Below are 23,978 nucleotides of genomic sequence, written 5' to 3' on the forward strand. Positions count from 1 at the left end.
TACTTTTTTTTGTCATTATTTTGAATATTTTTTCATATTAATTCGTTGCAATTTTCATCAATTGAATATAAAGTGACTATGTTTAATAAATAATGTCATTAAAAAGATGAATTTTTTATTTATCTGTTTTTTAAAAACGTAAAATTGAATATTCATTTTTTTTTTCTTTTAATCTTTTTTGAAATGTAAAAATTTGCAACGATGATTATACAAAATAATGAAAGACATTTTTGTATGCTTTGTTTAATTATTTAGGCCTATTCTTCAATGCCATTAGAATAAATTTGTTGTTGTATTTTTAAATATAAAAATAAACATAATAAAATCATTGGAAATTAAATAATGTAATTTCAGATATCATATACTAATATATGGAAATTGATAAACATTAGCTGAGAGTATTTTGATAATTGAAATAACTGGATCATTAAGTAACAAAGTTTATTTCATTTGTTAATAGATGAAAATTGATTGATTGATTTATGAATTAATTAAATTTTAAATTAAACTGAAGCATGAAGTGTGGTTGCCGATGAAGCTGTCGGATATGACGTATTTCCGGATTGTGTTGGTGTTGATGCTGTTGTTGATACAGCACTTGCTGCTGGTTGTAAACTCAATTGCAATTGGTGTTGTTGTGCTTTTGCTCTCAAACATGCAATACTTTCATTTCTAAGTTGTTCTGTATCTTGAACGACACCTATTTTATTTTTTTCAATAATAAAATAAACAAAATTAATATGATAAAATTTGATATATAAATTTAATATTGCTTTCAAATTAAATTGCCTGTGGTTGTTGTTGTGGATGTTGATGTTGTTCCCATGCCATCTTGACTCTCTTGACCACTCTCTGAACTGGTTGGACCACCTTGATTATGTGGATGATGTGGTGGTGATCCACTGCTACCCGCATGATCATTACCACTGTCTTCACCACCCGACTTGAGATGCTCCGCTGCCTCAATGGACTTTCGGTGCATCCCTACGGGGCCACAGTCAATCATTTCTTGATTAGTTTCGTAATCTTGACTAAAGCCGCTTGTCTTAGACGATTGCGCTGATAGAGAACGGGACAGAAAAAAAAATAAAAATCGATTTCCTTTATGATCTCTATTTTTGTTTTTTTTTTTTTATCTTTTTCTTTGAAAAAAATAAATCATAATAATAAATAAATAATAATAAATAATAATAATAAATTAATTAAAAACTAATTAAATAATAATAATATTAAATAATAATAATAATAAACGCGACAAGGGCAGCTTGCAATGTTCTGACATTAATTTATGGCTCTCATCAAGTTTTCCACGATAATAATTTATTTATATTTTATTATTTTGATAAATTAATTGGCTTATATGTAATTATGATTATTATATAAAAATAATATATTAACTTACCGAGTAACCATGGTGCGACAGACTCATTCTCTTTGGCACTCTTGAGAATGGTTTCTGGTAGTGGAAGGGAGTGCCTTACCATTGCACCATACAGACCGTATTCCGCCATTATGGTACTCCTACCCCAACACTTCTCCGTTTTACGCCATTTCGCTCTTCGATTTTGAAACCAAACCTGTATATAAAAAAACCAATCATTATAAATAACTATTAAAATAAATAACCATATATTTATTATATAAAAATAAACAATTTATTCCTTTATATTTTAATTAATAAATCTTTTTTTTTTTTTTTTCGTTATCAATTAATTAAACGAATTAAAAGTGAAAAATAATTATCAATAAACGCATGTAAAATACAATGTTACATAATAAAAATGTAAAAAAAAAAATCTAATGTACAAAGGAGAATGAGGATACTCGTTAGTAAGTTTTTTTTTTTTAAATTTTTTTTCTCGACCACCCGTGGATTGTTGGCACGTGTCTATTTTAAATCCAAATTGTTTCACTTTTAACGAAGCAAATACGCGAGGCGGAAGAATCGTTGAATTATGGAATAACACATTGTCAAAGCACCGACAAACTTGTGATAATAATTAGTCATTATACTTTCATGAAACAGATATAAATTATTATGAATATATATTTAACAATACATATACATGACCTCCCACAAATTGTACGTGACTATTTTAAGATATTATTTTTCTTGTCGCATCATACACAGAGATATAATAATTTTCAAAATTTTAAACAATATCATTATAATGTAATTATGAATAATGAATACAAGATAAAATAAAAAATTAGTAATTATAATAAGAGTGTGTAGTTTAAAATATATATAAAGGTATATCAAATGTAGAAGGGTAAAAAATTGATAAAATATATATATATTGGACAAAAGAAGGGGAAGGAAAAATAATGCCAGAGGCTAGGGCGTTTACCAATTTGTAGCAACAATGCTAAAGTCAACGACAGAATTGGTGGCGTAATTCGTGTGAATGGAAAATGCACGTTGTCCTGTCAATTTGTTACTGCCAACCCTGAAATTATCTTTTGCCTGATGGGCTTTCCAAATCACCATTGACAAGTATTTTATTTTATTTTATTTTTTTTTATACACATTGTTTAATACTAAATTTAATTTATATTTTTTTTTCTATTTTGTAAATTTACATTTACACTTTTTTAATAAATTAAATTTTAAAACTTTTTTACAAATCAATTTACAATGTAATTTTCTTCTCTGTTTTTGAAATATTTAATTTGTTCATATATTGACATGGATTTGATTATTTTTTTTTTTTTGTAATTTTAATTTTTACACTGTTTGATAAATAAAATTGATATTTACAAAGTGTAAAATTATATTTATTTTTAATTTAAATTAAATTTACATTGTATATAAATTTTTTATTGTGTTTGAAACAATTTATTGATGCTGATGGATTTTATTACACGGTGTATTTATTTATTTTTTTTTAATTTAAAAAATAATTGTCATTGATTTAAATAAATTATATGAATATTTTTGTTTTTTTTTTTTTAGAATTAACATCAAGTTGAGGAATAAGCTGCAAGTTAGATATTGTTCATGCGCAGTGGAGTTATGTCGGTGTATCATCGATCAGACCAGAACCGACTACTCAACCAAAACAAGAGAATAAAAATACCAATTTCGATGTATGTAATGCTTGAAAATAAAATTCAAAAATATCTCGAATTGCATTAAAAGAAAAAAAACTCTGAACCTTCATTACAATTGAAAAAGAAAATGAATAAATAAATAAACTAAAAAATATGAAACACAATAAACTTGAAGAAAAGAAAAAAAAAAGATATTTGAAACTTTATCCGACAAAAAAAAAATTCTCAATAATCTTTGGCTTCTTTTACCTCACCGTCAATTAATAATTAATTTTAACAATGTTGCGATCAAGTAAAACACAAAAAAAAGTTCTAATATTTGATACACTTTAGTATATCAAGCATATTAATTTCTCAAAAATATTCTATATCGAAAAAAAATAAAATAATAAAACAAATTTACTAAAATCAGTCATCATCAGTATCAAATTACAATCACAATAATTATGAATTATTATGAAAAATAATACTAATTTTAATTAATAATTAATCTCAGCATAATAAATAATTAAACGAAAAAAAAAATGAATAAAACATAAAGACACAGTGGAGAATAAAAATAGAAGAGAAAAAAAAAAATATATTAAAAAGAGAGTCAAGTGCCAAGACCTTTCACAAATTCAATAATAATATGATAATAAAATGATGAAATAAAAGATGACCCCCTTGAGAAATATATAGATGGATCATTAACGCCGTTAATAAAAATCCCCTTCAATGCGACATCGAGACACATAATATATTTTTCTTTCTTTATCTGTTGACCTCGTCTGACTATAATCAACTACTACTACTTGCTGTCTTTTTTTCTTCTTTCTTTTTCATACATTGTGATTAAAATTATGATTATATATTTTCTATTTATTCATATTCCCACAGTTATTTGTTATAGAAAAGGAAAATGAAAAAAAAAAAAAAGGGAGAGAGAGAGAGGGTGGTGTTAAGGATGAGAGACTACCACATAAGCCAATTAATAACTGCAAATAAGTAACGAGTATAAATTCAGCACACGCATTATGTACATATTTTGTTGTACCAGTTATGGACATTCGATGATCTCCAGCTGTGACACGCGCTTGAAACATCATTACCCCAGACACATTTACTCGTCTCCCTTGAGGCATTGTGATTTTGATAAACTGTTATATATGCGAGAATATACAACACTCGTATTTATTTATAAAAATTTTATTTAAAATCATTGACTACAACTTCTATTCTATATTTCAAAATATATTTATTAATTAATTTATTAATTTATTTATCCTTTTTAAATGATGATTAATAAATAATTAATTCAATTGAAAAAATAATAAAAATTTTATATTATTAAAAGACAAATATAATGATAAATAAAATTTTTATTTTAAAAAATGTAAAATATATAAAATAAAAATAAAAAAAACAATTTATTTGTTGAGTCAAGATTGTTTTTATATGTATATAGAGAAAAGTAGGCGTGTCCAAATAACAAACAGTACCAACAAGCAAGTAGAAAACGAACCAAGCCATGCATTTCAAACTGTAATTCAGTTAGTTGAGATTTATATGAAACGTTGAGAGTTATATAGATTTTGTTATACAACATAAACGTGGCAACCCCGTGTTTTACTTGATTCTCGTGGTATCCCACCGACTTTATTAGAATTTACAAGCATGGTATATCCCAACGATCATTGCGTCGAGACGACCAAATTGCTGGCTAACATCAAGTGAATTTCCTGGTAACTCAACGGACCGAGAAGCCTTATTTATACGATCGCCTTACTCCCTCAATTCTTTTTCTGTATATACATGTATACGATATACTGTACTTGTATATTATCAAACAAGGGTAACACACATTTATACATTCATTACATACATATAATATAGTTTGGTCAATTTTTCAGATTAGGGGACAGAGTACATCGAGACTCAACCAGCTGGAATTCATTGCTTTGTGTTTTGATCATTTTTTTTTGGTTTATTTTCCGATTTTATTTTTCTATTTTTATCATTTTTCTCTTTATTTTTAAATTACATATTCAGCAAATAAAAATAAATAAAATTCAAACAATATATTGTAATATATAAAAGTATTTTTTAAAAAATATGAAAAAAATTTACACTGGTTTGATCAATGTTCATTGTACTATTATATGCGTATACGTGTAATTTTAACAATTATATGAACAGTAAATTTATATCAATAAATATGTATTATATATTATTTATAAAAGGGACAGGTTTTTGTGGCAGTGTCAAATTCATTGAGGGTGAATAGACACGAAACTTTGCCTATTAATATAAATAATAAATGTTATAATATGAAGGGTCGAATGATTTCACCCTTGTTGAGGGAGTCAAATGCCACCTTCATTTCTTTATATTTTTTATTTTATTCACCCATTTTTACCACCTTTTTTTAATTTTATTTTTATTATTTATTTTTGTATATTTTATATCGAAAAATATTTGATGTTTTTGACAAGAATGCTTTTGTAAATATGATAATATTAAATTGAATTTTTTTAATTTTATAAATTTAAAATTTTAATAAAAATATTACATTGATTTTTTTTCTACTTTTGAATTATATATATTATTTCATATTTTATATACAAAAGTATTTAATATCTTTTTAAAAAACTTCACGGTTTAATAGATATGATAATTTTTTAAATTTAGTTTGGAATTTGTTTATGAGATTGAGGACAAAAGTTATTTTATACTGGTGAATATAAAGAAAAGAAAAAAAAAGATAATAAATATTGGCAAAGATATTTGTATGATGATGATGATGTGGGTGCACATGTCCCCTCGACAAAATCATTCCCCCCTTTTATATATATATATTTTATTTTATTTTTTTTGGCCATCATCCCTTTAGCGTTAACGTGCACACCCATCAGACAGACAATCGGCGGGCCATGAAGATGACTCGACAACTAATACGATAATTCCATTTTAATTTGACTGTTATCCATTCATACTCACGTCTACTTTAACATGTAATAAATCAATTTGAATTTAAAATTTATAATTAAGATAAAAATTTCATGATTTGTTTTATTGAATTAAATTTCTTTTGTTAAATTATATATATTTATCGAAATTGAATGACACTCCTTTTATTATTTTATTTGCTAATAAATTTTCTATTAGTTTAATATTTTATTTATTGACTTAACTTTTATTCCTTTCCTTTTTTTAAATAAATGTCTGTGTCATGGAAATTTATTGACTAGCATGTTGTTATTATTTTTTGTAATTTAATTCAATTTTTTTTTAAGTCCATCTGCAGTGGATATAATCCCTTGACGATACTTAAATAAAATAATATTTATTTTTTCAAACAGCTAATTTTCTCAAATATATTTTCAGTATGTTTACATAGGTTTCTGACATTTAAAAAAATTTTTTTTTCTTCGAATGTTTATGTTGGTTAAGTTAATAATAATATTTTTATTATTGTCAGTCAATTATTTAATATTTTTCAAAGTAGGAAAAATGACTAATCAATTTATGATTTTATTTATTTATAAAAAAAATAATGACATTGAAATATGGAATTTGATAATCATGATTATAAATAAAAATATAATTTATTATTAATTTTTAATTTGTAAATATGTTTTCAATTGATTACATTAATTGTTTGATGAGTTGAACGAATTTATAATTTATAAATAATTATATTTAGAGAAAACACGAGCTACTTTGGTCACAAATTTTATGTAAAAATTGTAAAATAAGTGTGTAATTTATCAGAAATATGAGTAATTCAAGTGTAAAACTTCTACTGGATGTATAAACACATATACATGGAGGAAAAAAAAAAATTAAGAGTTTGATGGTAGCTTGGATTTGCGGGTCATTTGCGCTCTTTCCACACCATTAACCATTCTTAGCTCAAATGTTTGCCTTTTAAAAGTTGAATATCCAAAGTGGTTCTGGATTGGTAAGGGTAGTTTTAAAGTTGAAAAAAAAAAAAATATATATCAAATAAAGAAAAACAAAAAAATTACTATGAAAAAAAGGAAAGGATATAAATGCGACTTCGTAAATTTACGTTTAAACTGAGCAATATTTCATTTTGTAATATTATACCCTTGACAAGCTAGATCGTCAGTATAAATTTATTCAAAAATCTTTCATCTATACTTATATTGTAATACTGCAACATAGAATAATACTTATTACATAAATTTTTTTTATGTAAAAAGTAAAAAAATAAAATCATAATGATGAAATAAAAATAGAAAAAAAAAAAAAGATGAAAATGTAGAATAATAAAATTTTAAACGAAACAAAAACAAGACTCTTGACTTTTAACGCAGCAATAATGTAACATACTTCATTATAAACTAGAAAAAAAATAAAAAATAAAATAATAATATTAAAAATGTGAAGACTTTGTGTACAAGCTTCAAGTGTACTTAACAAAATACATTTAAATATTTTTTATTTTTTCATATTAACAACAATATTTTAAAATATAATTTTTTATTGTTTTAAAAAAAAAAACTGCGCAATAGCAAAATTTAATAATATTTATTATTTCCCTGATTATCCATCAGTAAGATTTAACTTCAGTGAAATTTTTAGCTGAAGTGTGAGTCAATTTTAATTGGAAATTGCCGCAGCTTTGAAAGGTTATATAATATATTTGAAGTTAGTCAAGTGGTTGTTGAAACACGTATGTGCGTGTTTGAACTTTATGTGAAGTTGAAGTTGGTGTTAAAATAGAAAAAGGAAAAAAAGAAGAGGGATATGCAATGCACCCCCTATCACTCGTTGTTAACTCACACATATGATAAATAATTTTTTACAAAAATCAATATAACTGACAAACAACGTAATGCTAGGTACATAATTTAATAGGGTGATTATGATGAAATGAATTTCCTTATTCGTAAATTAATTTCATTAATATTCTTGTATATTAATTATGAATAATATCTCAATTATATTATCGCATGCGTGAAAAATAATTATGCCATTATGTTGAATGGATTAATAATAGACTTGTGAATATGCTTTGATATGTAAAATAAAATTTTACTATAAACTTTTAATTATCATATTTAATAAAAGGATATAACTATCTATGTTGATAACTTTATTTATTTATTATAATCTGCTTGTATTGATGGCGCCACGAGTTTATTTTCTAGTAGTTAAATAAATAATAATAATAGTTATAGAGATGGATCACTCTATTCACTTGCATTTGTATTTTCATCAACAATAGGGCCACAGTGTGTTGTCTGAAAGAATTTATCAGGGGGATATATAAGGAGCCTCTCTAACTTTATACCGAGTGAGAGAGATATTATTGGACAATACCCAAAGAATAAACCAAGACTCGATGACTTGCTTGTTCGAGTCCAAACGCTACTCGAAGTCAAAAACGATTCAATTTTTTTTTTTTTTTTTATTATTTTTATTTTTTATTTAAGTATATATTTTTTGCCCTCTTCACTTTTGGAAGAATCTCACTACATGTCTTTTAAAGTTCTTGTATGGATAGTCAGCCATATTTGAGAATAAAAAAAAATTATTATTTTTTTTTTTTATATCTAATATTCTTCAACTTATATTTTATTATTTGAAATAAAAAATAAATAATAATTTAATTTTTTTTTTTTTATATTTAAAATTAAATATTGATGATTATATATTATTAAAATATATAGATAAATATGTAAAATAAATTTAAAAAAAGCACAGAAAATTATTTTTATTTATTTAATTGAAAAATTATTTTCAATTAAATTTTTTTAATAAAAAAAAAATAATAAAAATAACACGAATAAAGCTTTATTTATACGTATAGAGAAAATGAAATTTGTCCGTTGATAAAATTGTAATTTGTTGATTACTGTGTGGTGAAAATTTAGAGCCATATATCCTCGGCTTTTCGCTAATCAAATAATAATCCAATTGAGCGATTTCGCGGTATAATTTGTCGTTGCACGCGACGGCAAGAGGTCCGCCTACTTGTCTCGGTTGTATCGATCCCCTTGGTAAGCACTGTATATGTGCAGTATATATTAGTCTATATATATATGTACATAAAAGCGTGGCCGGGACAGAGAGTATAATTTTCGAGCCCCTGGCATAGATGTCGAGATAAAGCCCGGGCCGTCGCGCCAATTTTACTCATCCCTCTATCTATTTCATTACTCTATCTTTCATTCAAACTTTTATCTCTACTTTTCTTATTATAATTTTCCTTATACATAAGAAAAAGAAAAAAAAAGAAAAGAAACGTGGATATATTTCTTACACTTAATTTGTTATATATATTTGGAATTTCTAAATTAAGTCATCTTGTTTAAAACAACCCTCAAATTCATGTCTCATTCTTTACAACATCATTATCGTCAATCGTCATTATCGTTATCAATTTGTTTTCAAAATTTTAAATCATTTTTATATATTAATTTTTAAATATATACTAGTGATATTATTATATTGAAATTATTTTTCATTTTTATTATTTTTTTTTTCTATTATTATTTTTCATGTCATTTCTTTTTTTTTTCGTACGACACTCTGATAAATCTCTGTTCCAGACATTTCGATTAACTTCACAGTTGGGGGTTGGATTATTTCTGGTCACATGTAATGTCACCATTGCCCAACAAAACTTTTATATATATACAATATCTTAATAATTCATAATTTAATTATACAATTTTGTCATACAATGAAAATAAATTTGATCATATATAAAAAAGTATATTAAATTCGACAAAGAGATATTTAAAAAAATTATTTAAATAATAATAATATTATTTTTGAGTTTAGTTAAAAAAAGACATTTAAAAATGGCCGAAATCAGGCCGCAGGATACTTCTTTTACCCATCAAATTAAACTGTGATAAAAAAAAAAAAGTATATATTTTTTTTAAATAAAAAGATGTGAAGAAAATTTATGTATAGATGAAAAACAAAAAAGATTAAGCACAGGGTCAAAGGAAAACAAAAAAAAATGAAGAATTTTGTGCAACAGAAAAAGTATATATAAGGAATATAATGAGTATATATATACATCTAATACAAAGCAAGCGTAAAAATGAGTAAGATGAAAAAAATAAAAAATAAATAAATAAAGGGTGGTTATGTGGGTGGGTTGGGTCTCATGAGGTTACAAGACATTATTATGATTTCACACAAAGAAAGCCAGAGTGACAATGACAGATTCTGACTTTATTCTCTCTGTTTTTATTTAAAATAAAAAAAAAAAATATTCAAGTTAACGATTACGCGGTATTTCCTCCCCCTTGTCACAACCAACCCCTCCAGTAAATCATCATATTCCAGCCACGCACATACCAATGAGATATACAATATACATATATATAAAGTGAGATTATACGAGTGTTACTCAGTCGCGTTTTTTCCTCGTTATTATTATGTAGTTGGCTTGGGAGTTGCCAGAAGTGTTGGGCGCCACAATTTCATATATATATAAAATACACTTGGCGCCAGTATATATACATGAAAATACAGGAATGAGTGAGAAATACGATAAGGAAGGTAAATGAAAAAGAAAAAAAAAAAAAAAATGTGGAAGATGAATAAGGGTGAAGCGGAAGTAAGTAAGAGAAAGAGTGATGATGAGGTGGGATTTAGAGAGGGGAATTAAAATAAAAAGGGGTGAAAAATAATAAAAAAAAAAAAAAAACTAAAAAGAGGGAGAATTTTAGAAACAAAAGACGCGAATGAAGGTTGTATCTGATTGGCCCCACGGCTCGTGTACAGTGTTTCTGATTGGCTCGTGGAACCGCACCCACCCTGCAATGGCCGCTTTGTCAGTGTGTACATACCACAAATGTTCAATGCGCACCCCTACACGCGCCTCATTTTCAAAATTATATAACTATAGTTTTTCCTTCTCTTAACTAAAATTCACATATACTTGTTTCAATGAAAATACATATATATTATTTAATTGTATATGTGAATTATATAATATGCGTGTACATGAATGATATTTCTCTCTTGCTCAAATGTATATAATTACTTGTTCTCTTTTCAGTAATTTAGTTTTGCCATCCCTTTCAATAACTACTACTACTACTATCATCATCAACCATACTCAACATACCATTATCAACAATATACATATTATATATAAATCAGAGTGCCACCCAACAACGAGTATCCGATTATTAACGAATATATGTAGTTACTTTTAAAATAGATAGTTTTTTGCTTTATACTGTGATTTTTTTATTTTTAAATTTTACTATACTATGTATACCATTCGCAAAATTAAAAATAATATATTTTTTAATTAAGCTGTATTAAGCTTCATGTGATAGATTTTAAAAAAAATTTTTTTTGTAAACTAGTGCAGTATGAATAGATATTAAATTGGATATTTTTCAAGTATTTGAAATTTCATTTTGTATAAATTTATAAGTAAAATAATTAAAAATTTTACAACTTTTAATTACCGAGAATATGAAATATAATAATTATAAAATTTATAAAATAATTTGAATTAATATTTCATTGGAAATTTATTAATTTTTTTATTTAAAATTTAATTAATTAATTTTTGTAGAATATTGAGTAATGTAAAATTTAAATGACATACCTGTATTCTGTCTTCAGGTAAATCCGTTCGTAGACTCAACATTTCACGTGCATAAACATCAGGATAGTGAGCTTCTTTGAATGCAGCTTCCAGCTCCTCCAGCTGCTGTGACGTGAAGATCGTCCTGGAGCAACAACCACGTGAACCTAGTTATATGCCATTACAAATTTTTCCTTATATCTATGAAATTGCATGCTTGTTGTTGATAATATTTAATTAAATTTATACAGCCAATTATTTTTATTGTTAATTTAATAATAAAATGAAAAATCATTGTAATTTTTAATTTTTTAAATAACTGGTTGAAGAAAAAAAATTAGCCAACTGACGTTTAAATAATATTTGAAAAAAAAAACAATAGCAATTTAGAAAAATATTAAAAATATTAAAAGTCATTTCCTCATTGACTAAAAGCACAGGTGGCGCTTGTTAGTTTTGTTAGCGTGACGTGTCTGGATTTTCGATCCTGTTCATTCTCTCATTTAACACAAACATATAATTATATATCGTCAACGTTCAAAGACAAAATAATTATCAGTTGTATTCACAATTCATTACAAATTATTTTTATATTTTTATGATTTTTTTTTTTAAATATTAATTCTCGCGGTCTGTTGATTTATAACTAAATTATCATACAACGGTTTTTTTTTTTTTTCTTTTTTAATTTGATTATACTTTCAGTTATTTTTTTAAGCTTCATTTTAATGTGTTATTGTAAGTTGTCCATCATGTATGCAACTATTAAATGTCAATACTAATAAAAATATATGACAGAATAATTTGTTGTCACTTGATTGATCAAATTCATTTAAAATTCATGACAAAAAAAGAGAAAAAAAAAAATAATAAAAAACTGGTGAATTAAGTTAAAAAAATAGTCAAACAATTCAGAGAAATGATTTTTTTTGTTTTTTTTTTGTTATTGTTTAGTCAGCCATGTTGGTTGTTTGCTGTAGAAATTTTATTTTTATTTTTTTTTTTGAAGAAAAATGATTTTTATCTTTATTGATTTTTGGTAAGGCGTTACTTTTTAAAATCAACTGACAATTATAATGTTAGAAAAAAAAAATAACAGCGAAACAATCACTAATAATAATTAAGGGTTGTTTTTTTTTGTTCTCTTATTTTTTCTGGTGATTTGAGTGGCGTGTTTGTGAGCTTTGTGCCTAATTATCCGAGTTAAAATGAAGAAGAAAAATTAAAAAAATAAGAAAAGCTACTACCGTCGGTCAGGCAGGCAAAGCTTATATATTTTTTCACGACACTCAATTCAACATTATTGAGACTTAAAAAAACAACTTGTTTGCACAAATTTCCAATTATAAAATTTTGAGAATAATTTAAGTTAACGTCAGAGACTCACCTATGACGACGTTTTTTCTTTTTTTTTTTACTGAAACCTGATAGACCATCGACTGTGAAATCTTTGCCTGACTCGATGCTATGTCCAATACCTGAAAATATAATTTTAAAAAATCATTTATTAGTATATATTTATTATTTTCATCATATTATAAATAAATAATAAATTTAAATTGTTTTAATAATAGGATAAAGTAATCAATGAATTGGCAAATCATTTGTAATATTCTCTTCGATTTTGTTAATCTGTATATATTTGAAGTCATTATTATTATTTCTATAGATAACTAATGATCATAATTGATAATTATACGCTTGGGCGTACAAAAACCTTTGCATTTCAATATCAAATTACCCATTATTGCATAACAACTCAGCCACACAATTACCATTATTTTCATGAGCAATTATTTGACAATATATATATATATATATTTAATCTAGTTATTTTCAATATTAAAAATATTTATAAAAATATATTTTCAAGTGAAAATAAAATAGACCAGTAGAGCTTTCAATTTTACAAAATTACTCATTAATTAATTCATTAAAATATATTCAATAAATTGTTGTTCTAATTAATTATTTCAACTTTTTATAGATTTTTTTTTATTTTAAATTAATATAACATTTATTTCTAACTTAATTAATATATAAAAAAAAAAAATTAATATAAATATCTCAATTCTGACTAATTGGAAGATGAAATTTTTATTAATTTTAAGTTCACTGGATTTGTCATTATGCAGTGATACTAAAGAATAATACGAAAAAAAATAAAAATATATTTGAGAAGAAGGAATGAAAAAAAAAAAAAAAAAGATAATAAACTACCTCATTTGCAGACGATGTGAAAATATTAAAGAATATATAAGAAGGATAAAAAAAAAAAAAAGAATAATAAAGGAAAAAAAAAATAGATATATTGAGACAGTGAAGACGGAAAGAAAAACACTCAAAGATAATTCCTTAGACATATACCATATGGCCAATGTATTTCCATTGGAATGAATATTTTTTTTCCTGTCGAAAATTCATTTCCTACTCAAGTTAATATCTAATTTCATAAAAATAAACAAATACCAAAAATTATACATTTATTTTATTTAAACAAAAAATAAATAATTAACAGATAATTAATTTGAACAAGAAATTAATTAATTTTATTTTTTTTTTAGATCAAAAATAAAATAAAAAACGAGCTAGTTGATGGATAAGAGTGCAGAGTATAAAAAAATAATAAAAAAAAAAAATGTATATATTGAAAAGGGCAAAAATACATAGAACACACTTGGTGAGTATTGAAAAACGAGGGTGGTGTCCCAAGGGTTATTTGATGGTGTGGTATACTGCAGGTTGTGTTGGTATAAAATACAGATATACTGTAAATGCCTGGTTACCTCGGCAACGAGCAATAAAGGAGCATGGATAGCCAATGGCAGAATTTGAAAATGCCCCATCGTATATAATATACAACTTGTTCTATACTCATTCTACAAAGTAAGATAGAAATACTGAGCTTTAGTAGCTGTTAAAGACTTTAAATTATTTATTTTTATATTTTTTCAATTTACAAGATGTAAAATTTGTCTTTACAGCTATATCAACATCATCGATTAATTATTCATTTGAATTATTAACAAACCATTGATCAATATAATTAGTTGATTAAACGATTTTATTGACTAATAAATTTGATTAAAAAAAAAACGTAAATAAAAACATGAATCATTTATAAAAGGTAAATTTTTTATTATTTTTTTTTTTTTTTAAATTATTTAGATTGTAAAATATCAATCAGTTGATTTGTCATGGCTCGATTAGTATTTTTTTATTTCATTCAATTTATTGTCCACAAATTTATTGGTATTCAATGAATCGTGAGGTTTTCTTGTAACACATCGTCTCGAGGGACAACAATATAAGATACAGTGTGTCTAGCACACCCATGGGACATCTTTCGACGCCACTTGTATGCATTAAAAACCCCGGGGATACTAATCCCTAAAATTTAATTTGAAAAACCTTTTCACTCGACGAATCTCTAACCAGTTCAACCATAAAAATTTACTATATTTATATATATGCTGTTCCAATTCGCATACGAAGCGAATCTTCTTCATGTTGATGGGAATTAAGTCTTTGTATTTTCATAATTGAAAATTATTTTTTTTTTTAAATTATATAATATAATTTTTATTTCTTTGATTTATCAAGCGTAATTTATAGGAGTTTAAAAATATAAAAATATATCTTGTCGCATTTGATAAAATATAAATTGAAAAATAAATATAGTTTATAATATAAAGAAAAAAAAAAAAAAAACATTCATTGGGAATAGAAAAAAAACGTGAGTAAAATAAATAAATAAAAATTAATTTTTTATTAGATAATGAATAATAAAAATCGAGCGATGAAAATTTCATATATGTATGGATGAGAGATGAACGAATAGACCATATCGAGCGCATGAGTTTTTTTTTTATTTTTATTTATTTGGGGGTTGTTGGATACTTGTCCCAAGGGATGTTTCGCTAGATTAGTAACCCTCACTAGTCTCAAAAACTTTGCAAATACATCGTGTTAAACACTTGTAGGACAAAACCATACATGTACTAAACAACCAGTAACATCAGCACTATGTAGTTTTGATGATGGGGATACAAAGTTTCTATCAACAACTGATATGTTTTTTTTTTTTCTAGATCAAATTAATTTGGTAAATTTAATATTTCATATAGATATTATTTATCAAATTTAATTTTACTATCAACTTGTTTTAATTTAATTAATGTACTTGATTAAAAAATATTTAAAATTAAATTAAATTCATTTTCTTTTGTTGGAATTAAAATAATAATATTCAAGTGTGAAAAAAAAAAAAAAAAACAGCACGTGTATAAAAATAAAATATAGAATTAATGTGTGTTGATCTAATTTTTTTGTTGTAATTTTTTGTTCATCCTTGTGTTTGCTATTTTTTTTATTTTATATTTTTTGACATTTCTCTTATGATTTAACGTTGCTTGGACATAATTTAGATATAGGTGGGTCTTGGCACGGTGGCTATATTGAAATTTGAAACTGGAAATAATGGTGTGAATATTATGATGTCCAGGTATTCAAATGCCAACGCAAAACAATGAGGATAGTGTTGATTGCCCCTTCAAAAATAAAAGAATTAAAAAAAATCCTTACAATGATAATACAACAAGTATTTTTTTTATTTTTATTTTTTCATTCGTATAATATATCAATTCTTAAACACGTCTTGTTGGTATTTACATCCTAGACTTTGTTCCTTAAAGCATTGGTATTTATTTACGAGGAATTTCTTAAAGACCTTTTTATTTTTTTGACCATTCTAAAAAATTCTAGGTGAGAAAAAATTAATTTAATTACAATCAATATACATTTATTCAAATAATAATTTAATTTCAATTGATGTAATTGAAGAAAATCATATTTTAATTTAAATTTAAAAATATATATTGTTATTTATTTGATGATTTAGATTTTTCATCGTTTATTTATGAAAAAAAAAAAATGTATAAGCTACTATACTCTCAGTATGTGTGTGAAAAAAATAAATATAAATCTAACCCTTTTCTGTGCAAGCATTAGAGAGTATATGCAAAATGAGGAAAGGGTTAAGCAAGTAGGGTATATATATAGAAAATAGAAGGGCATAAGTCAGGAATTCCTGGCGCGCACAGAGTTCTCTATATTGCACCAGGGTTGTTTCTGGTATTGAGTACGAGACAGAAGCTATTTTGGTTAGAGTATGAGGTGGTAAAATAGAAAAGGGGGGTAAAATGGAAAATGGGGTGATACTACAACAATTCTTGGTTTATAAGCTATAGATATTTTGACTATATAGAAATGAGAGTTGATGCAACAAAACGTGAATGATGAAGAGAGAAATAAAAAAAAAAAAAAAACTAGTAGTACAGGACAAGGGTATGTTCAGCCATTTACTTCATTATGTCATTAAGCTTAATGGCCATGGCCCTAACACACCGACTACCCTGGTCTACAGCCACTTCTACAGTCCGTTTCCATTAACTCTCGATTCACAAACCCAGTTTTACTCTTGGTGTACATATATATACTGCAACTACAGCTAAACCCATTTTTCCTTGACTTTCATTTCACTGTTCTTCTTTTGCAAAATCATTTTACAAAAAGAATGAAAAAATAAATTATATAATTATCTTGAAGCATGGTTATACAGTGGTTCATGTACTTTATTAAATCTTGAATCTTTTGACTCAACTTTTTTCTTTTTGATAATTTAATTCTAAAACAATGAGACAACTTTATGCGACTGTCGAAAAATTCTAGAAAATTATCTTAACGATAAAATTAAATTTTCTAGAATTAAATTAGTTTTTTTTTTTTTTTGTTTATTTTCTTTTAAATTACATTGTTAAATTTTCAATTGACTTGTTACGAATGAGTGAATGTTACTTGTTATGATAGAAATTGGAGAATGAAAAAATAGAAAAAGTAAAAAAACACGTGTGATGTTTCAGAAAGGTGTTGACTGTCGGTTGTATTTGAAGAGTAACTTAATATTACTGAAAGCGTTGCCATAAGTGTTGACGGCGCCAGCATCCCCCAAATATAGATCACACAACGGCTGACTATGACGAAACAAAACATACTGTGTGTTGATGCAACTAAACAGCAGCTAATGATGATAATGATGATGATGCAGATAATAATTATGTGTCATGTAAAATATTTTTAAATTTATTATAAACTTCTTTTCGTCCGGAAATTGATCAAAATAATAATTTTATATTTTAAAAAAGTATTAACATAAAGTTTTATGATATAACGAGGAAACTTTGTCATATCAATGGAACCAATGAATTGCAAAAATATATACACTTTATAAAAAAAAGAGTTACTTTTTTTTTTTTATTTTGTTGTTGCCTTTACTGCGGTTTACCCTCTTTGACTATATAAAAAAATAAAAATAAAATTGCAAGAGTTTTTCCAATGAAAAGGTGTGAATCTCCAACAGTTGAAAAGGTGACAATGCCCATAGTGGCATTTCACAATACACAATGAGTCTTGAAACCACAATATATACCAAGATTTTCTGGTTTAAGAATCCAAAGTAGGCTCAACAAAATAAAACTTTTTTTTTTTTATTTCTCATCTCGTTTTTTTATCGTATAATATATCTCTTCATAAATATACACAAAAGTTTATCAAACGCATGTCACACAGTACCCAAAAATAAAAAAAATACCAGGGGTTTAAAAAATACATCAACAGAGATTTTTTTTATTATATAAAAAAAATTTTAATAATATAATAATGGCAGAATTAAATATTGATTTACTTCCGGACACGAGACCCGCCTTCACCAACTGACAAGAGGTAACTACTGTACTCTATGGTTGCAATTCAAAAGCCCAAAAAAAAAAAGAAAAAAAAATCAAAAATAAAAAAAGAGAGAGAAACAAAAATACTAAGAGAAGAGAATTAAAAAAATAATAAAAAAAAATTACATCTTCATACTCCTGTAACGCCCATCAATGTCAAAATATTTTTCTAGTAGGCTGGTACCAAGTGAGGGTACACCCCTCTTTGCAAAAGGGTTTTTTTTTTTCATCCTTTCATTTATTTATTCATTTTTTTTCGAATTTATTTATGTGTGTTGGTGTATATGGTATGTATATGGTATACTTATGTGTCTCGTGTATAAGAGTCTCGTGGACAGTATACTGTATGTTGGGATCGCCTTTTTTACTTTATTATTCACAGTGGGTTAAAAGCGAATAAAACGCGTTTTCATTGTACCAATTGTGAATGTATATGTATCCAGTAGCGTGCGATATGGCGTCGCGACGCTGTCGGAGCCTTTTGTCGCCCTCCAGCTGAGTCAAAATGGCCACTGGTGTATTACGTCACACAAGAGTTTTACACCCATATGTCGACACACACTCACATGTAAATTTAAAGACAATAGAATTTTTTTATCAAAAGTTTTTTGGTTGTTATTTAATTTGTAATATATTTTTTTATTTTTTATCTTATAGGTGCTTTTTTTATCTCTTATTTTGAAGATGATAATGTAAAGGAATAAGTTTACTTATAGAAAAAAAAAAAAACAACTATAAATTATATAAAAATATAAAAATAAAAAAAAATGTTAATGAAAAATGATAGATGTAAAATACGTACATTGTGGGTTGATAATTGAAGAGGTAAAACCACATGATGTACTAAATGAAATTTATTTTATGTGTGAATGTGTATTTTAAAACAAAGAAAAGGGTTGTCTTATGTATGCAACAACGTGTCTTTCGTAAATCGCTTTACAAAACGGGGCATTTCAAATGTCGACACTTTGTGGTAATGACTTCTCTTTGGGGCTTATGTAAAAAAAATGAATGTGGAAAAACGAGTGGTGAGAAAAATATAAAAGTTTTAAAAAAATAAATGAATAATCTTAGAGAGAAGCTTCAGGTTTTTTAAAAAAACTTTATATTTTTTCTTTTTTTTTTTTGATGAGTTTGTGTATGTTCAGAGTACTTTAGAAAAAAAAAAAATAATCAAATAAAAATTGTAAAGATAAGACTATCATTTCCGTGGTTTAATATTTTTTATTTTTCATTTTTTGGCTGATTAAATTTGCATATTCTGAGGGACTAATTTTTTGTATGTTATTATTTCTTGGAACCGCCGGTAGATTTATTTTTTTTGATTAGTAATAAATTCACAGACTTGTCGTTATTTTTATTCACAATTTTTTTTTTTTTTATTATTTTTTGTTAAATTAAATTTTCTTTGTATTTTTGTTGGAGCTTTTTTTCTTTTGACTGGGAGTTGCTGGCAATTTTCCATGGACACAAGAGAGGTCCAACGATTTAAAACCATTTATAAAAGCCAAGTCCCTCATCATCATCTTTTTTTTTTTTTTCTTTTTTTGCCCTACTCTTTATATTATCTCATTTTTTAAAATTTCTTTATTTATTTATCTTATTTTTCTTTCTCGGTCTTTTACCAATTTTACTGTCGTCGTCTCGTCTGCCTTTTGCATTTCTTTTCAGCGTGAAAAATATCAACGGATGAAATCGATACGCTCGGGAAATGAGATGATTGGATCCGGCAGAAATTCATCTCTCTTTCTGATATTTTTTTTTTCATGCCAAAAATAAAAATAATAATACTATGCTTATTTTTATTCCCCAATTTCAATTGGGATAAGAAAACGACGAAATAAAATATAACAAGGTATAATCTTGAAAGGCTAAAAATTTTCCAATATTTTTTTTTTCTCTTTCAAATTTAACAAATTAGTAGCAAAAAAAAACCCCAGTGTATAAAATAAATAAATTTTTCAACAGAGTATATATATTTTATTTAGTAAACATTATTTAAATTAGTTTTGTCAATGTATGAAGCTACGTTTTCAATTTTCTGCCTCCTTGAATTTACTTTTTAAATTTTTACCGCATTAAAAACAAGGAAAAAAAAAAAATCAGTATAATATTTTATTCTAAATTTATTTATTTTTTCATCTTTGTATCAGTCAAATTGGAGTATTTCCGACGCTTGCACTGCAAAAGCATTTATATTTTAATTTGTCGAGTGTAGATTTTCGCGACTCAAAAGCAATAAATTTATACATATAGTATGAGGTATATGTTAAAAATAAAATAGAACACGGATAAAAACATAAACCACCAGAGAAAAAAAAAGATAAAAAAATGAACTGAGAAAAAAATAAAAAATTAGAGAAAGACGATTTTAGAATGACGAGAATGCTATAGCTGCTTGATGATTTCATTGGAAACGAGATGAATTGGGTCCTTGGCAGTTACGGGAAGTGGCCTCGTATTACCGACAATAAAATCTCCGGTTACTCGATTAGCGTTTGAATAATATTGTCTACATCATGGGCGTTTATTTGGTTTTTCATGAAAACGGCTTCTCATGAAATGTTTTGACAGGATATTCCAATGAGTATAATCATTTTTATATTCAATAAATAAATACAAAAATAATCCGCGTATAAAAACCATGGTGCACTATTTAATTTTTTTTCTGTAAATTTTATTTGAGATACTATTACAGAATATTATTACATCGATTAAAAAAAATAAATAAATTTGTGCATTTGTAACACGCGCATTAGAAGAATCATAAATAATACAGGGTAAAATTATTATTTATAATTTTTTTTATCTTGTTCGTTCAATGATGAAGGTCATGAGCAATCATTTTGAACCTGTCATCACTTATTTCAAACAATATATAGTTTTGTAGACACGAGCCGACAGCCGTGTAACTTAATGGTGTGGAAAAAAAATCAAAATCATTCGCGGTGAGAGAGAGAGACAAAGAGAGACGCTTTGTATATATAAGAATATTAAATGAGTTTTTTTTATAACCATCTCTAGTATGACGTAAGCACTGATGCCATCTGTATACTGTATTTGAAAATCAGCATGTAATATTTTTTTAAAAAAAACGATAATTTCATTTTCAACTCAAGAAGAGTAAAAAAAAATGTAAATGTAATACATTTTATAAAATTTTTAATTACAAATTTTTATAATTAATTATTTATTAAGTAGTTGAAGTTTAAAAAAAATTTACTCACCAGGACTTGGACTTGAGAAGTTACTCTTGGACTGTGAAAATCCTGAAAAAAATATATAAAAATAAATTATAATTATCAAAGTAAATTTAATTAAAATAATAAAAATAAAATATAAAAAAAAGAAATACAAGTGTTTATATATAAATTAAAAAAGTTAATTTTTCTTTTTCATAATATATATATATATTATGAAAAAGAAAAATTAACTTTATAGAAAAGTAAATTACGTATTATATAAAGAATAAAGTAAATTAGAGTTTTGTAGTATAAATTGTTTTGTGCGAATAAAGACGTTGATGGGTAAAAGTGGAGTTTAGTGATTTTTATATTATTAAAAAAATGTTAGAGAGCAAAATAGTATGAAAATTGAAGAGGGAAAGTTAAGCAGTGCAACGGACGCGGTTATATTAATGTTGTATTTTGTACGGCCATTTTCTAATAAAGCCATAGTCAACAAGATTTCAACGAGGGCGCGGAAAAATCATGGAATGAGTGGGAGGGTTAGTCTTAAAGAAAGATCCCTTTTGGCAATGAAACTTTGCTCGCGGGGGATCTTGTTGGAATATACACAAGGCACCCTCTCATCGAACCAAAACTCGGCATTTTTCCCTCTATACACCGAAGGCGTAATAGCCATTCTATATATTTTTTTATCCGCGAAATATATATATATATTTTCTCATTTTATTTTTCTACTTCCATCTACCCTCGAAAACATCTTTAACGAGGCTCAATGTATTATAAAAGGGATTAAAAAAAAATTGAAAAAAAATTACCAAGTTATTTACAAATTAACCAGATAAAACGTTGATAAATTATTTTTAAAAAAAAATATTGTTAAATTAAAATAGTATTTTGGTTAATCAATAAGTTTTGTTCAAAAAAAATCTAACCCTTCATCATCATCATCATCAGCAGCAGCATCATCTTAACTAAAAATCACACTCTCAATCTTAAAATACGTATGAGAATATACGTGTGTTGGGCCGACCTCTAAAACAAATGTCGAAACTCGTGCAAAAGGGTGTGAAAAAAAAAAAAAAAGAAAGAAAAAAGTATATACATAACAACGAGGGGACCTCAATGATCATTTCAGCCTCTACGAGGATTAACGCTTGGCTGGGATTATTGTTTTGTCAAAAAAAAAAAGGAGAAAAAAAAAATTGGCTAGACAGGACAAAATCGATTTGAATATATTTTTTGTTTGTGAGTAGATAGAAAATTGAGATATATATATTTTTGTTGTATATGAAGTTAAATTGATGTTCATTTTAAAATTAGCACGTGTCACTCAAAAAAAAATTGGAGATCCTTTTCCTTATTTTTCTCGATATAATTTTCGAAAGAGAGACTCTATTTTTTTTTTTTTTTTCTTTTTATAAATTTATTGTGTTGTGGCATGCCGGCTGCTGCCACGTGAAAATCGCATTACACTGGGTATCTTGTAACTTAAACCTCAATCACTTATATCCGTCGTTGGTTTTTCAGTATGTTCTCCCTAGTATACAACAAAAATAATATAAAAAAAAAGTGGTTTCACATATTTTTTTTTTTTTTATTAGAAAAACCGCACACAAAGCTGGAGAAATGAGCGTAGAATCTCCATGGGATCGACGTCTATAATATTATCCCTTATAAAGAGCGACACGTATATGCCCATTGAGAAAATCCACTTCCCAAGTTTCGTGTTACCTATGGAGTATTTTGACAAGATCTTATTGTCGCACGAACAGCCAGCTCTATTGAACCTATTATATTCCTATTAGTATTATACTAGGATTTGTGGTCCTCAAGCAACAAGCCTCCTCTGGCTTCAACATTTTTTTTCATTTTTTTATTTTCTATTTCGACCAAAGCATTCTTCCGTCATTTATTCCGTTTAAATAATTTTTTATTTCCCCCTTTTTTCTTTCCACCAATATACCTCATAATTCAAAAATAGAAAAAAAATTTATTCAACCATCAAATACACCATATATTAGGTTGTTTAATTAATTATATATTTTTTTTCTTATAAATAAAAAATACGATTGACTTTGTTAATTAAATAATATAAAACTTCATGTTGAAATGAAAAAAAAATATATAAATTTTAATTATGAAGAAAAAAAAATTAATATTTCAAGAGAGCTTATGCAAATTTTTTAATTAACCTTCTTGTAAATAATTATATACGATATTTTTTTCTGTAAAATATTCATTATTTTTTCCTTACTTTATATGAATTTTTTTTTTTCATTTTTAAAGAGCCGAGAGCAAAAAAATAATAAGCTGCTACTTGTAAGTAGAAAAAACCATACTATTCAGCCAGATGTAATCGACAAAAAAAAAATAATA

General features: G+C 25.8%; 1 protein-coding gene across 1 annotated transcript in view; it reads right to left on the minus strand.

Moving 5' to 3' along the window:
• Positions 1-205: 205 nt before the first annotated feature.
• LOC122853098 (visual system homeobox 2-like) overlaps positions 206-23,978 on the minus strand; it is a 31,278-nt gene continuing 7,505 nt past the window's right edge. The window contains exons 3-8 of the mRNA XM_044153359.1: positions 21,642-21,683; positions 13,017-13,107; positions 11,651-11,780; positions 1,403-1,577; positions 790-1,059; positions 206-700 (exon numbers count right to left, since the gene is read on the minus strand). Of these exons, the coding sequence (XP_044009294.1) occupies positions 504-700; positions 790-1,059; positions 1,403-1,577; positions 11,651-11,780; positions 13,017-13,107; positions 21,642-21,683 (905 nt within the window). The 3' untranslated portion in view covers positions 206-503. The remainder of the gene's footprint in view (positions 701-789; positions 1,060-1,402; positions 1,578-11,650; positions 11,781-13,016; positions 13,108-21,641; positions 21,684-23,978) is intronic.

The sequence above is a fragment of the Aphidius gifuensis genome, linkage group LG3 (genome assembly GCF_014905175.1).
Source record: "Aphidius gifuensis isolate YNYX2018 linkage group LG3, ASM1490517v1, whole genome shotgun sequence".
Taxonomy (NCBI): domain Eukaryota; kingdom Metazoa; phylum Arthropoda; class Insecta; order Hymenoptera; family Braconidae; genus Aphidius; species Aphidius gifuensis.